Here is a 15,578-nt window from a genome sequence, read left to right as displayed (position 1 = left end):
TTTATGCTATACATTCATTGATATCTTCATGTAGGTTTTATACGAAAGGGTGAGTACTAAATTCCACGGTGACCGAGTAAATTGATGGTATAAGATCCTCACAGTGTTGTGTTATTGTGACTTGTGAGCAAGGGATCAGGTCTTAAGTTTCCCCTCAAAACTCCCAGGGCTTTGCCTATGGAGCATGGCACGACAACGTATTCTTGTCTTCTGCTTATGCTAAGTTTGCCAGACCCCAGATGCAATCAGAGATCAACGAAATTATTGGAGTGATAGTTGTTGGGTATTATCATATCATATGTTTTGTTTGGGAAGATTATTGCATTGGAAGCTTGTAGGGTTGTGAATGACATAACCTTGGCCTCCTCTTAAGGAACGGTTTCCCACGGATGATGTGGAACTTTTGGGCTGTTTCTTCAGAAGAAGGCATAGAAAATGTTGGGAGGCAATAACAAAAGAAGCGTTTCTTTCTGTTCGAGACAAGTCTCAGCAGTCTAACCCCCGCTCCCTAAAAGCCATTTAGTCTGATGCGCTGTGCCTCGTGAAGTTTGCCCTTTTGCGGCACTGCTACATGCAGTTGATGTCATATTATTATATTTCCCGAAGTAAACTAGCCCTTGCCCTTGGTGGGATAAGAGAAATGCGCCTTGTTGATCTGTTTTCTGAGTTCTACTAATGCATTTTTTTTTTTTTTTGACAAGAAAGAAACGGAATTATTGATGGACAAATCATAATATACTTCATTATTTGTCTCCTAAATCCATTTAAACTTTAATTAATGCTTATTAGATGATAACCCGTTTGGATTGTAAGTTTTTTGAGGAAAAAAAATATACCGTGATGCATGTGAAGTAATTAAGAAATGTGTCAAGAAAATATTTGTGGAAAACGAGATGGGTCAGCCCAAAAGCAAGTTTTTTGGGGCCTTCGACTGCGTGTGGCTTTTAGGTTGGTGCCACTATGTCGACATTATTGATTTGGATATCCAATATTATTCGACATTATTCGACTCGAGAGTTTGTTTGGATATTCATATTATACCAAATAATATTTCGCTTGTATCATAAACACATTTTCCAATTCACTTTTTTATATTTTCAATCATCTTTTTATCTCACGTACATCACATCACAAAAAGTGCTACAGTAATTATTCCAAATAATATTTCAAATAACACTCTATCCAAACACATATCTCTACTCTTTTTTTCCTTTTTTGGGATATAATCTTCGATTGTCATCTTTCTTTTAATGCCTTTTTTTGGGGGGCAGAATTTTCTGATGTGATTATTATTTATATTATAGTGGCAATGCTTTCTTTCATATGGTCTAAAATCCAAAGAAAATAAACTAGTATTAGTACTATGTACCAGGAATCAACTCATTTAATATCACATTTTTATTATTTCAGAAAAAAATCTCCTAATTTTATTGTTAAAAAAGACCTCTCATAATTTGACGTATCCAAATCGGGAAGGAGGGTTGGGACCAACATCCCACACCCTCTTGCAAGGATGGGTTCTATGCGATAGGCAAAGCAATTGCAATTAATAATCCAGATGTGTTTTTTGTCTGAAAAAAAAAATAACCCAGATGTGCTCAATATAAATTTGAAAGATGAAATTAATTGTAACAAAATAATTCTAAAGTTGTTGTTTTTTTTTTTACATGCTATAATGCATTAATATTTACATTTATTTATTTTGTCAGTATATCTTTTAAAATAGCCCAATTGCAGAAACCGCACCCATTGCGAACCAGCCTTTGAAATTTGGAACTCAATTAGAGTTATAAACAAGATTTAAAATAAAGTAAGCGGAATGAAAATCAGAGTTTTGAGCACCGAAATACGGTAGCTCAAATTTACCCAAATTTCCTTGCCAACTTGCAAAAATCTCAATACTGATTTGATGTGCATAATTTCATCACACATCTCATCTCATCTGGACCCACAAAAAAAAATAAAAGAAAATTTCCCCGTTACGTTACATCACATCATCAACATCAAATGGATGGGCCCTCTCTCCACCGTTTGATCCCATATATGTATATAAATAAAATATACAATCCGAATAAAAACAAAGTCTGGGTTCAGCTCTCCTCACTTGTCATTTTCCCTTTGATTATTGATTCGTAACCGTCCCCTCTTTCGTAAAATCACGTAACAAAACACAACACTAAGACCCTCAATACGTAACGCTTCTCCTTCTCTCTCTCTCTCTCTCTCTCTGCTCTATTTATTCCTCCTTTTTCATTTCATTTCCTCCTCCTCTTCAGTTTTCTCTGAAAACTTTTTTCCTACCATCTTCTTCTGCCAGACAACAAGAACAACCAACAAAAAAAAAGAAAGATGTGTGGAGGTGCAATCATTTCCGGGGGGTCTCCGATCAACCCCGGCCGGAAGTTAACCCCAAAAGAACTGTGGGCTGAGTTTGACACCATCTCTCCCTTCTGGGGCTTCGACCCTTCTGGCCAGGCTGCAGATACCAAGGCCACTGACAAGAACAAGCACCCAAAGAAAGGTCGGTCCACTCACCCCCCATTACCTGAACACAATCTACTGCCACTAGCTTACATATCTTTGAATTTTCTGCTGATACTATCATTCATCTTGGTTTATTACTACCACTTGCTACCTTTATGTACTTTTTTGCCATTTTTGGATAAATTACCAAAAAAATAATAATAATACTCCAATAATAAAGTATAATAGTTGTATGACGACCTAATTAATTGCGCGCTCAGAAAATGATTTATGTTGATGATTCATACGTACATGTAAATACATCTACTGCATACTTGGACGCTCCTATATTTTGATATGTATGTATGCATACTTCAGCAAGCTTACATATAATAGGCTTTTAGTTTCCAATTATATTATTATCTACTTTCTTAGGGACTGCGTATTTACTATTTAGGATGGCTCTAAACATATTTACTAATAAGTATTTCTTTACCGTAACAACTCCATCAGGGTTTTCACAAATCCATACGTACAAAGTATTACTATATTATATCCACCTATATATTTTGATACGGTGTAGCTGCATGTATGTATTATGCATAGGTAATTCTGAGATTGACATATGTACGTGTACATAGTAGATCAATTTTTCATGCTACAACACAACAACCACCCCAATCCCCCTCCCCCCTCTAAAAATAAATAAATAAATAAAGGGTTGGGGATTAATGGTGTCTAGCAGGAATGAAGAATTAATGGTGTCTAACTTGAATGATTATTGATGTAGTATTAGCAAGAAGAAGTGATTTTTTTGGAAGTGTAGGAGCAGGTAATCAGAAGTCTGAGAAGATCAGTCAGAAGCCTAGGAAGAACAAGTACAGAGGGATCAGACAGAGGCCATGGGGAAAATGGGCAGCTGAGATTCGCGATCCACAAAAGGGCGTTAGAGTTTGGCTCGGCACATTCAACACAGCTGAAGAAGCAGCCAGGGCTTATGACAAGGCAGCCAAGCGCATCCGGGGCGACAAGGCTAAACTCAACTTTGTTGCTGATGATCAGCCGCCACCAACCACCCCATCACAGCCGACACCACCTCGGCAGCCACTGGCCAAGCGGCGTTGTGTCACCCCTGAGCCACCGCCGGCTTATTATCCTCAGCCTGATCAGGAGATCTTGGAGTCAATTGGACCAACCCCGCCAGTAGTGGACCCTGGCTTCCAACCCCAGCCTTACTATCCGTCCCAAGTGACTGATCAAGATTATCAGTATGGGGATCAATTTTCCAGCTTGGAATCTTTCCTGGGCTTAGAACCTGAGACGACCACCACAGCAACATCTCAGTTTGGTGGGATCACTGAATCGGACCCGGTTGATCTCTGGATGATGGACGATCTTGTTGCTACAGCCCAGCAGCCTAATAATCTGCTGTATTAAGTGAAATTTTACCATAGACTATCTAGATTAGAAACTGCGTGTTTTTCTCTCCTGTTTTGTCTTTTGCGTGTACTTTCAGACTTTTACTGCCTGATGTGGGATAATTTTTACTGCATTCTGTGGATGGTGTCAATATCATGGTACACTATAATAATAATAATAATAATAATGCTTTGGCATCAATTAATTAGCCAGCAAGGGTAGTATTACTACGTTACTATCACGGTATGATTAGAAGAAATACTTCATTGCAAAAAATTTGTGTCGTATTCTGCATTTGGCTAATTAATAATGTCTGATTGGTAATGATGCTGTTCCATTCATCCAATCAAGACACCTTTTCGTAATTAAGCACTCTCAGCTCTTACATATTCCCTCCGTCCCGTTTTGTTAGTCTTGATTTTTTTTTCACACTGATTAAGAAAGTGTAATTAATTTGGTTGGAAACATAAATTTAGATTAATAATTTCCTAAAATACCCTTATGCTAATCACGAAGAGTGCCAATTAATATCCGTTACAGCTAATGGTGCCAATAAATATCAGTTACCGCCAATAGTGCACCCTGATTGTTTCAATTACCGCCAACAGTGCCAATAAATAACAAAGATAGACTTTTCATTTATCTATGTATTGGAAAAACTCAACGTATTCAATGTAGTGGGTTAGTATTTAATAACAATGTATTAATAACAAGATATTTAATAAGGGTATTTTAGACAATTTGAAAGATTACTACATTCCTTAATGGGAAAGTGGATTACAATTTGGGACAGACAAAAAAAAAAAACAAAACTAATAAAATGGGACGGAGGGAGTAATTTATTCTACGGCGTCGAGTATTCATTTATTTCTGCTGTTGCCAGTGGGGGGCACAGAGGATGATGAGGTCACTATTTGAGGAAAGAATTCCCTTTTAGGGTCCGTTTGTTTCGGGTGAAAATGTTTTCCAGGAAAATATTTTCCTAATTTCCCGTGTTTGGTTGCACAAAAGTTACTGAAAACATTTTCCTATGTAAAATATTTTCACTCATCTTATGGAAAACAACTTCCCTTCCAAACTTACTGAAGTTGTTTTCCAAAATGCATGCATCCCGCCTGTAGTATGTTCCAAACTTACTGACAATATCTTGTAGTATGTTCTTTTTTTTTTTTTAGTGTAAACAAGAGGACTCGAACCCAAGACCTCTTCCTTACACTCCCTCCCCCGTACCACCCAACCCTCCCTCTAGTATATTCAAAATAAAAAAAAAATCTCATCCTGCTCATCATATGTTAGTAATTAATTATGTATAAAAGGGACATTCTTTTCTAGAGAAACTTTCAGCAGTGAGAGTGCAAGATATATGTCACAATAAGCATTGCATGTGATTGATATTTGACACTAAATGGCCAGCAATTTGTTTATTGCTTAAGGAGATATTTTTTATTCATATATACATTTCTCCAAGATTTTTTAAAGTTAAACAATGAGATAAATTTTCTTATTTTGCATGGGAAGAAGTATGTAGTTATAATGTGTAGAAAGTAAAGATAGAGATAAAAGTGAAAATATTTCAAAAGTTAAACAAGCACCAGAAAAATGAGTAAGAAAATATTTTCAATAAACTAACCAAACACCTGAAAATGATGAAAGGAAAATGATTTTCATGGAAAATTACTTCCACGGAAAATATTTTCCCAAGAAAAACATTTTACTTCCAACCAAACAGACCCTTAATATCAACCCGTTTACTACAATTAATACACCACTACTTGTGCTTGGTTGACGCCTACCAAATTAGGAGTTAAAACGGATTAGTAGTAATACTACTGATTTCTTGAATCACCCATTGGGCCTCATTTCTTAACTAATGTTTGCTCCAATTGACCTGCGTAATTAGTAGTGGAGTTCACATGTACTTAAGTCATACGTATTAGTGTAGTGATGACTGTATAAAGAAAGGACTTCTACCTAAATAATCCTTACTTATGGGGCACCTTTGTGATTGGAATCCCTTCTAAAATTGTAAGACTGGAACCCCTTTACACGCAAATTCAGTGAGTCATTTGTCAAGGGGAAACGCTGAAAAGAGCACCGAGCGGATCAATACAAATGTGATTTTTGTCTGCATTGTTTTTTCACGTCGGATAATGGCCAAAATGTCTCCTTTCTAAGCTGCAGCCTGCACGTCTTCAAATCTTTCAACCAAATTTCGCAAATGCTACGGAGACAAGAGAACAAAAAACACCCAAGAAACGTCAAATCTTAGATTGTCTCGTGAACCCTTTCTTCTGGTAGAGAGAAGGATTCAGACCTCAATAATTAAGGGGTCAACTGTATAGTGCACACTAACTTTTACTGTGGCTGGATTCGGTAGTCCGTGCATTTAGAACATTGACTATTCTACATTCTATGACGGGAAAACGTTGCACATACAGGTGTTTTCTCTGTTTTTTTTTTCTTTTTTTGACAAACAATAATATTTGCTTACGACTATTCCTATAATAAGAAGAAAACATAGACCCAACTACGTTGTTATTGAAGACTCGGAAAATACTGAACCACCTCCAAGTCAAGACATACGGAGCCTACATTGAAATACAGAGTTGATTTGAACCATTTGAAAATTAGATTAGTCTTGTGACATGTATTTATTCTCTTTTTATTTTTTTAAGTGAGAGATTTTGGATTCAGAATCTTTTACTAAAAATCTCTCTTTCTTTATTATCCAACTCAACTCAACTCGCCTCTCTCTTACGTACGTATTACCTTTATCAAGAAAATAGCTACTCATCATCACTAATCCCACTCTAACGAACCACTAACATCACACGATGAAATACCCCCACCACCGAACTACAAATCAAAATCACATAAATAACTTCTTCTCCATCTCCTTTGTACGGAACTTTTTTTTTCTATCTCTTGCCATAAGATTTTGATGCTTTTCAATTGTTGAATACAATACTATCCTCTAGATGATTGTGGAGTTCCATCTCAATATAAGAGTACATTTAGAACAAAAATTTCCACTTCTTAAAAGATTCATTAATCAATCACTGCATGTGATTGCTTCTTTTAATTTTTTTGTTTGATTGTTATCATATTTTGTTGCAATAACTTTTTAAATTTACTACTTTTAAATTTTGTTGTCAAATGAAGGATTCTACATTCGTTATCTCAAACGAAGGATTCTACATTCATTACACACGCATCAAGCGTGCATCGATCGCTAATTTGATAGGAGTCCCGAATGGGTTTTCATGTTTACTCGTTTGTTTCGAAAACAAAAGGTGCTTGATACCAGTTTGGAATGGTCTTTTCTCGTAAAAAGACAAATTGTTTGGCAAGTTACCTAGGGTGGTGTGCTGGGGACAAAAATGTCCTTAAACTTTTGGAATTTCACTTTTCAGTTTATATCACACAAGTTAGTGCAATTTACTACTTGATTTTAACAGAAAAAAATCGCAAAATACTTCGGCGATCAAATTAAAGTACGACAGAGTTTGTTTTCAGCTGGATAATCATCTGCATTCTTGAAATTCCATCTTACGCAATTTGAAGAAGAATTTTCATGCATAAGGCCATCCTATGCCTGTTTATTTTGGAAATTAATGCACAGGACTTTTATGTTCGGGTATTAAAGGGTAGAGCTATTATTATGTATAGAGCAGCCGTATCACCTACAAGGTACTTGGGAAGTTACCCAGGAAAATGCTCCGGAAAGGAGGAGTAAACGCTGAATGGGACCAACAACTATTTGGGCACTCTTTGAAATTTTCTGCACATTTCCGGTAACATCTTTTCCCCTTTTCTACGAAACAGATGAACAATGCCATGATGTTTACTGCCACATCTAGCAGTTCAAAATCGAATATTACTGGAACAGGAGATAGAAGAGACACAAAGTAGTGAGAAAGATCGATATCCAAGAAGAAGAAAAAAGAATAAACCACAGACAGACAGCCGTACGTCGGCAGATAGAGACTCGGGGTATTAAAAATAATTTATCAAGTGTTTTATGTGTAATTGTAATTACTAGGAATAATCAGTCGATCGAAAGTGACTAAGAAGATGCATGAACCAAGTGCTGATTGTGTCACTTCAAATCTTAATGGGACATATGCGTGGGGCTTTTTCAAACTGCCATCTTTGTTCCTTGACAGTTTGCTGCCTAGTTCCCCCATCATCATCTGATACTTCTCTCCTATGTAAAAGATAAAAGGCGTAGAAAGTAGAAAAGTGTGATATGAAGTCGTACATAAGTTAGGTCCATTGCATGAGAGCGGCATGTCAAGAATTTACCAGCCAACCTGCTGGGGAACAAACAGTCTTTGAGGCACATGCCTCCAAACCTTCTGTTAGTCTTAATTTTAATAGTAAAATAGTACTAAAGAAACTACAAAAAATTGCAACAGCGATTGTGCTAGAGAAATTACACGAGGAGGTAGCCAGTTGACTCAACAGTCAATGCAAGGACAAGCACCAAAAGAAGAAAAAAAATTGCAATCATACTAAATTGGTTCAGAGGCCGTGAACAAAACCCCCAAAAGAAAGGCACTCATGCTTCTATCAATCAGCCTGACTTCAAATAAAATAAAGAACCTGAAATTTGCCCTAGACAAATCCCAATTATTAGGGTATTCAAGGCCTCTAAGTCAGTAAAAGAGAGACCATTGGATGTTCCTTTGCAAGATAATGTAAATATAGCACTTCACAAGGCATATGATCGATATTCACTAACTTCATTGTCGTAAGATCTTAAACATAACAAGTTAAGGGCAGGGACATCAAAAGAAAGTTCGTAATTTCTGGCAGTAATAGGAGATTTGACTACCCAGAGGGGCCAAGCTAATTACTGGTTTCTTACTTCTGAAGAAGATAAAACCACCAAATGCTCCTTTTGAATCTTACTAGTTACAACATTTCTAGCCCCCTCAAACCAGAAAGAAATACAGCCTCTTTGGCTCTCATTAGTTACAAAATATTTGTTGTTGGTAAACCAGAAATGAAACAGGTGATCACAGGCTTCAGACACTTTCACATGGAAGTAATAACTATCCTATGAACTCCCAAACAACAATACAGCAACATACCATGCTCAAAGACTCGATCTTGCCATTCACCAGATGACCCAGAATACACTACGTAGACCACATTGAAAGGCAGATATAGGGAGGGGAATCATTTTTGAAGGGGAGATGTAAAGTCTACGATAATCAAGAATCACAAAGAAAAAGATACATCTTTAAGGCCAAGCAAATCTTCAAAATGCAAGAGCAAAAAAAATTTTAGGAGTAATTGATTGTGCTACCCTTACCATATCCAGCATTGTAAGTCAAGTAGCATAAAAAATCTCCAGCTTACACTTTTATTTATTTGTCAAGACAACTCAAATCTTTGCTCACAGACTTGTATGATGGAAGGGGAACACATCTCCACAACAATCATCACAGAACGTATAACAGAAGTATCACCAACACGCAATCCATGTAACGCAACTATATCAGTCCGTGGATAGAAGAATCATATAGAGTAAAGCAAATTCAAAATCAGTCAGACATCCATCGATGAATATTTACATTATTTACGCTGATAAACAATAAAAAGGTAAATGCAATTGCGAACTTAAGAAGCATAGTCCTAAATGTACTGTCCACTTATTTACATAATTTTTTTCCCGAAGAACATATAATCAAATCCTAAATTATGTGTATCAGAGTAAAGAGTTTATCTTTGCTTCGGGGAGTCAATTTCTTTTACCAATTCAGCAAACAGGTTCCAATCTCATCGGGACCTTCTCCCTAGCAGGATCACCAAATACATCAGCCACAATCCTCACAACCTTCTTAAACGCAAAATGCAAACAATTCGATAAAACAATCCACGACAACACCTCGTAAACAAAATCGAACGCTGGATCATTATACGAGTTGGATGAGTACCCTTCCCAATTTGCCCCTCCAAACCCACCAAAATTCCAACTACCGCCGCCGCCGCCGCCGCCGCCACCATTATTAAACGGCCCATCAAAAACTCCTCCGTCGCCGCCAAAAAACCCGAAAACTTCTTCCCGATCATCATTATCATCATCACCGGTTGAAGATCTTCTTCTGGTACGACGCCTTTTCTTGATCAGTCTACGCGGTAAAGTTCTTGTCCGATTCGACTTCACCGGCGGTGGTGCAACAGCATCGAGCGGAAAAATCATGGCGGAGATTTGAAGAATTCCGGCGGATTGTTCAGAAGACTGATTTGAACAGAAGTTGAGCTTTGAAACCCCTAAGCTTAAACCTTGGGTTGAGGCCACTGACGTTAATGCATCGGAGATGACAGAGATTTCCATCGGGAAATTGAATGAGGGTTTGAGAAACGGGAGTAAATTTTCAGCTAGGGTTAGGGATTTTGGGCAGCGAAGATTTTCCCGGGCAATGGGAGGAGGGAAGGGAAGGGAATAGTATTTATTTTGTCTTTTTTTTTTTGGAAAAATCGTCCAAAACGTCCCCCACATTTAGTAAAATGACTTTTTTCATCCCTCACTTTTAAAAGTGTAATTTTATATCCCTTACATATTCACATCGGTCAAATTTAGTCCCTAACTAGGTTTTCGATCATTTTTTGGCCGGATTCAATCACGTGCAAGGCACGTGATCATTTTTGAAGGGTAAATTTGTCAAATTATATTTTACATAATCTAATCTATAGTCCTCCACATTTTATAAAACAAATTTTTTCGTCCCTCACATTTTATAAAATAATTTTTTCGTCTCTCACATTTCATAAAATGAATTTCTCCATCCCTCACTAATTATGTGTGTGAGGGAAACCCTTAAAAAAAATGTGTGTGAATACATTTTGTTTAAACACATGTATATGTCTATTTGATTTTGCTTAATAATACGAATAGCATAAATATATGTATGTGTCTATTTGATTTCATTTAACAATACGAATACCATATATTATACGTGATCATTTGATTTCATCTGGTATTAGCTAGTAAAAAATCTTGCATTCATTGTCAATTTGGCCAATAAAGCTATTTTCGGTCAAAATACAATAAGAAAAAGCAAATTAAGGTTCTATTGATAAATATTAGTCATAATCATACAAAAAAAGAAGATAGCCCACAAGTTGGGCCCAATTACATACATGTGTTTATGCTATTATTATTAAGTAAAATTAAATAGATATATACATATGTTTAAAAAAAATGTATTCAAACACATAATTAGTGAGAAATGAAAAATTCATTTTTTGAAATGTGAGGAATGGAGAAATTCATTTTGTGAAATGTGAGAGATGAAAAAAATCATTTTATAAAATTTGAGGGACGAAAAAATTTATTTTATAAAATGTGGAGGACTATAGATCAGATTATGTAAAATATAATTTGACAAATTTACCCTTAAAAAATGATCACGTGCCTTGCACGTGATAGATTCCGGCCAAAAAATGATCGGAAACCTAGTTAGGGACTAAATTTGACCGATGTGAATATGTAAGGGACATAAAATTATACTTTTAAAAGTGAGGGACAAAAAAAATCATTTTACAAAATGTGAAAGACGTTTTGGACGATTTTCCCTTTTTTTTTTGGGTGAATTTTCAGGTTTCAAATTCTCTGTCCCCAAAGTAGTCTCTGTCCCCTATGTCCCTTATTTGTACAGCTGCCACGTGTTTCTAACCTTTTGTTAATCCGAACTCAAATAAACCGATAATAATTGATTTACAAGTTTTGTTAATCCCAAACTCAAACAAAATAAAGAAAAGTTTTAGTTGATTTCTATGTTTATGATCAATAAGACTCTTTTTTGTTAAAAAGAAAATAAAAAAAAAAGTTTTGAATTATCTGTTTTAATTGATTTTAAGTAAACTTATCAACCGATTATTATCAAAAGGCTAACTTGAGTAAACTTGAGTAACAAAAGCCTAGAGACAGGTGGCAACTGTACAAATAAGGGATAGAGGGGACAAAAACTACTTTAGGGACAGAGGATTTGAAGCCGAATTTTCAAGGGGCGGCCACATAGGTCCGCGCTTTACACAGGTAACATAACCCTTGATTCTTGTTCTTGAATAAACGTGTGGTATTGAAAGATTTTTCCTCTACGCCTACGCCACGGTTGGTTAGTACTAGGGATGTACGCGAGCCGAGCTACTCGCGAGTAGCTCGGTCAACGACTCGGCTCGAACTCGGGTTGACCGAGTTCGAGCCGAGTTTCGAGTAACTCGAATGAAAATCGAGTCGAGTTTCGAGTCGAAATAGCCCAGCTCGAGTCGAGTCGAGTAGCTCGACGAGCCGGAGTTATTTAAATAATATATTTATAATTTAAATAATATATATGTATTATAATTATAAAATGACCATTATGGGTATAAGTTATATGAAATTTACAATATATCCTTCTTTATAATAAAATCCTATAATGGCAAAAAAGTAATAACATAATTGTAAAAAGACCTAAAATGAAAAAAATTTTCGAGCCTCGAGTATCGAGTCAAGAAAATTTTTCGAGTCGAGTCTCGAGTATCGATTTTTTGGGCTCGCTCGAGCTCGAGTCGAGCTCGAGCTTTGGTGTATATGAGTCGAGTCGAGCTCGAGTATAGCAATACTCGAGCTCGACTCGGCTCGATTACACCCCTAGTTAGTACGTTAGTATTTCTTCCAATTTTCCAATGCAATTTTTTTTGACATTTATGTAAAGATCTTACTCCAGTTCTAGTGACCTACTAGTCTATCTAGTAGTATTTAAAAGTAGTAACAAACTTCTTAAAGATCATGTACAATGCGCAAAATGATAAGTTTAGATTAGTTTATCATAGCTTTTGTCTTTGTCAACTTTTTTTTCGACACAGAAAATATCTCGATTTTTTTATCGATTAATCTCTCTACGCGTGTGCACCCTGCTTCCAAGATATACAAGACGGTAAGAGAGGCGACTCGAACACACCACCTTACGAGTCAACCCCGATGGGCTTGTCTTTGCCAATTCATTTCATGCATATTAGCAATTCCATTGGAAATATAGAAAAGAGAGTAGTGGGATGAGAAGTGGAGAACATGAAAGGGTCAAAATAGGCAAAATGATAGGACCTTTCTTTTCAGTGGTTTTCCTGAAAAATTGGTTTGTCATGTACAGGGTTTAGATTAGTTTATCATCATATAAAAAGGTTGCATTGCAATTTGCAAGCGAATGGAAGTTGGAATTTGGATGGATGAGTCAAATCTTTAATAATTCACCGAATATAATAAGCTTTTATTCTTGAAGTCAAGTTTAGGCTAACTGAAGTAGATAATCAAGTATAGAAAACAAACAAACCATTCAGTTGGTGAGAGTGTTCGCGGGGGCTAGGGCATCCTATCCCACATCGAAAGATCGTGGGGTCTTTACTCTGGATTTAAGGTCCACAGGAACCCTGTTCAGTTACCAATTGGCTGAATAGTGGTTCTTTGTGGATTCCCCTTAAATTGCTTTCGGGCTGTTCTTCGATTAATTCCTGCGTTTGTTTAAATTAGGTGGGTGTGTGTGTGGGTTATTTATCGATTTCGATTAAAAAAAAAAAGTAGATAATCAAGTGAGGTCAGGTATGTATTTGAACATTTTGGTCAAAAGCTCCTTGTGCTTGAATAGAAATTTTGTATTAATCTTAGAGAGATTTTTTTTTAAAAAAAATGTATTTATCTATTGCGTAGAGATTTCCAAAGACTTCAGGGTAGGTGAACTCAATTAAGAAAGGGCCAAAAGTCGAGCTCAATTAGACTTCTCCGGTTTTAGACTTTTAGTTCAGCACGAGCACCTTCTCTTTAATTAATCCATAAAGTTATCTACTACTACTATTTATTAATCCCCGATAACAACCCACCATATCTATTAAAGGAACTAATAAATCTAGAATCGATTGGAAAAGATTTTTAAGCCCAACAAGTATTAATCGATGGAAGATATCCAAACTGGATTGAAATAAGAGCTAGAAACAAGGCAACCATCCAGATCTGCAGGCTTTGCTTTGGGCCCAAACTGTTAGTGCATTTACAGGCCACAATAACTTTACCAATTTTTTGGATGTAACAAAGGCGCTTAGTATAGTTGTTAGGTATTAAAAAATACGTAATTCTTAACTGCTTAATAATCTCCATGGTAATCACTATTCAGTTTATACCATACTATTGTAGTAGTATAGTACTTATTAGAGAATGAGTCCAGCATTTTTAGCCCTCTTGGTCTTGGTTGCTTTATTTCTTCATTTTTCCTGCCTTTGCTTGGTGTGTTGGTTCTTTTTTCTTTCGAGAAACGACATTTGAACAATTAAACCTAATCCCAGAAGTCAATCCAAAAGTCGGCAATTCTTGGATTGCTCCCAGGGACTTAACTACCCAAATCCCAACCCCCCCAAAGCCGATGTGGGATAGAAACCCCGACAGGGGCCAAGCCCATTCGACCCGCTGCTACTAAGCGGTGAAGACCCCCCACAAAGCCGATGTGTTGGTTCTTTCTTGCTCTTTGTTGTTTTGAAGCTAATGAACCTATTATTGCGTAGGCTTTATCTTGGACTTTTGTTTGTTTGCCCCTTTGAAAAACAATGTTTTAGCTGGGAAGGACCTTTGTTGATATATACTACCATAGCAGGAGCAGTTCGCACTGGCTCCACCCCACCCTTGGGTGTAATTAGTTGTAAGCTTATAGAAAGGAAGAAAAAGATCCCAATCAAAGTTAGATATAAATTGTAGGGGAAAAAGCAAAAAGGTTGCCAAATTTCAATTTAGCTTTCAAAAAATTTACAGTCTTATCAATTTTTACGCTATTTTGTACCTAATTAGTGTGACTTCCAATTTGATATTGCTCAATGAGCAACTTCATGCAAATTTATAAAGTCAGGTGAAAATTCGGATAGACTTTTTTCCATTCTCTAGTACTATTGCCAACTATAAAATTGTTCTGGTAAATCAAATAGTATCTCAGAGAGAAAGTCTGCATGCTAACAACAAAACATATAAGGCTCTAGTAGAAAAAAAAAAAAACTACTTATACTACTATTGTTTTGGTTTGCTTCATAACCACTAATAACAAGAAGCATGGGCAAAAGGTAAGATGTCAAACACCCTCAAAACATACTACTGATTGTATTTTGTAAAATTCATACTTCTAACTTCTAACTAGTTCCATAAATTAATTCTACATCTACATTGTTACAATTTTCCTAAGATAAAAAAAGATTTAGAAATACTAAATGACATTTTTATTAACAAAAAACGTCTCAAGATTCTATACTTTTTTTTGGGTGGTGGGATGGCTGATATATATATATATATATATATATATATTTGGGTTTAAAATTTATGTCTTTTTACTACAGAACTAATGCTAAAGTTACTTAGACTACTACTACTAAAGTCATTCTCCACATTCTTTAGCTCCTAGCCTTCATTGGCAGCCCCGAAAGCCTTCTTCTCTCATCTCTAGTACCCATCGTTAGGCTTTGCTTATCTCCTTTATATTGCTGATGACCTCATCTACTGCATGATACATCTGACTCTCTCCATCTTGGAGCAACAAAATTTTTGCTTGCTCTCTTCTCAATTGAGATTTCACTCATAACAAAATGACTATGACTGAGGAGATGTTGTCGATAAAACTTTTAGTTTGAGGAGATCTCTTCAAAAAATGTACAAACCTAGCTGCCATGATTTGGTT

The 15,578-nt window shown here is 36.2% G+C and overlaps 2 protein-coding genes across 3 annotated transcripts; one reads left to right on the top strand and one right to left on the bottom strand.

Annotated features, from left to right (window-relative positions):
- Positions 1 to 2,153: 2,153 nt before the first annotated feature.
- Positions 2,154 to 4,083, top strand: LOC113738079 (ethylene-responsive transcription factor RAP2-3-like). 2 transcript variants are annotated; one of them, XM_027265249.2, is made up of 2 exons: positions 2,154 to 2,521; positions 3,290 to 4,083. In XM_027265249.2, exons 1-2 carry the CDS (start codon positions 2,350 to 2,352, stop codon positions 3,898 to 3,900), a joined length of 783 nt encoding a protein of 260 aa, XP_027121050.1. In that variant the 5' UTR covers positions 2,154 to 2,349; the 3' UTR covers positions 3,901 to 4,083. The 2 variants fall into 2 exon arrangements, with proteins under 2 accessions (XP_027121050.1, XP_027121051.1); XM_027265250.2 differs by having other exon boundaries at positions 2,162 to 2,521; positions 3,296 to 4,083.
- Positions 4,084 to 9,375: 5,292 nt separating this feature from the next.
- LOC113737055 (uncharacterized) lies at positions 9,376 to 10,344 on the bottom strand. The gene has a single exon (XM_027264306.2). The coding sequence runs from the start codon at positions 10,226 to 10,228 to the stop codon at positions 9,650 to 9,652; it is 579 nt and encodes a 192-aa protein (XP_027120107.1). The 5' UTR covers positions 10,229 to 10,344; the 3' UTR covers positions 9,376 to 9,649.
- Positions 10,345 to 15,578: the final 5,234 nt, after the last annotated feature.

The sequence above is a fragment of the Coffea arabica genome, chromosome 3e, assembly GCF_036785885.1.
Source record: "Coffea arabica cultivar ET-39 chromosome 3e, Coffea Arabica ET-39 HiFi, whole genome shotgun sequence".
Classification (NCBI taxonomy): Eukaryota; Viridiplantae; Streptophyta; class Magnoliopsida; order Gentianales; family Rubiaceae; genus Coffea; species Coffea arabica.
This window is presented reverse-complemented; position numbering and strand designations above follow the sequence as displayed.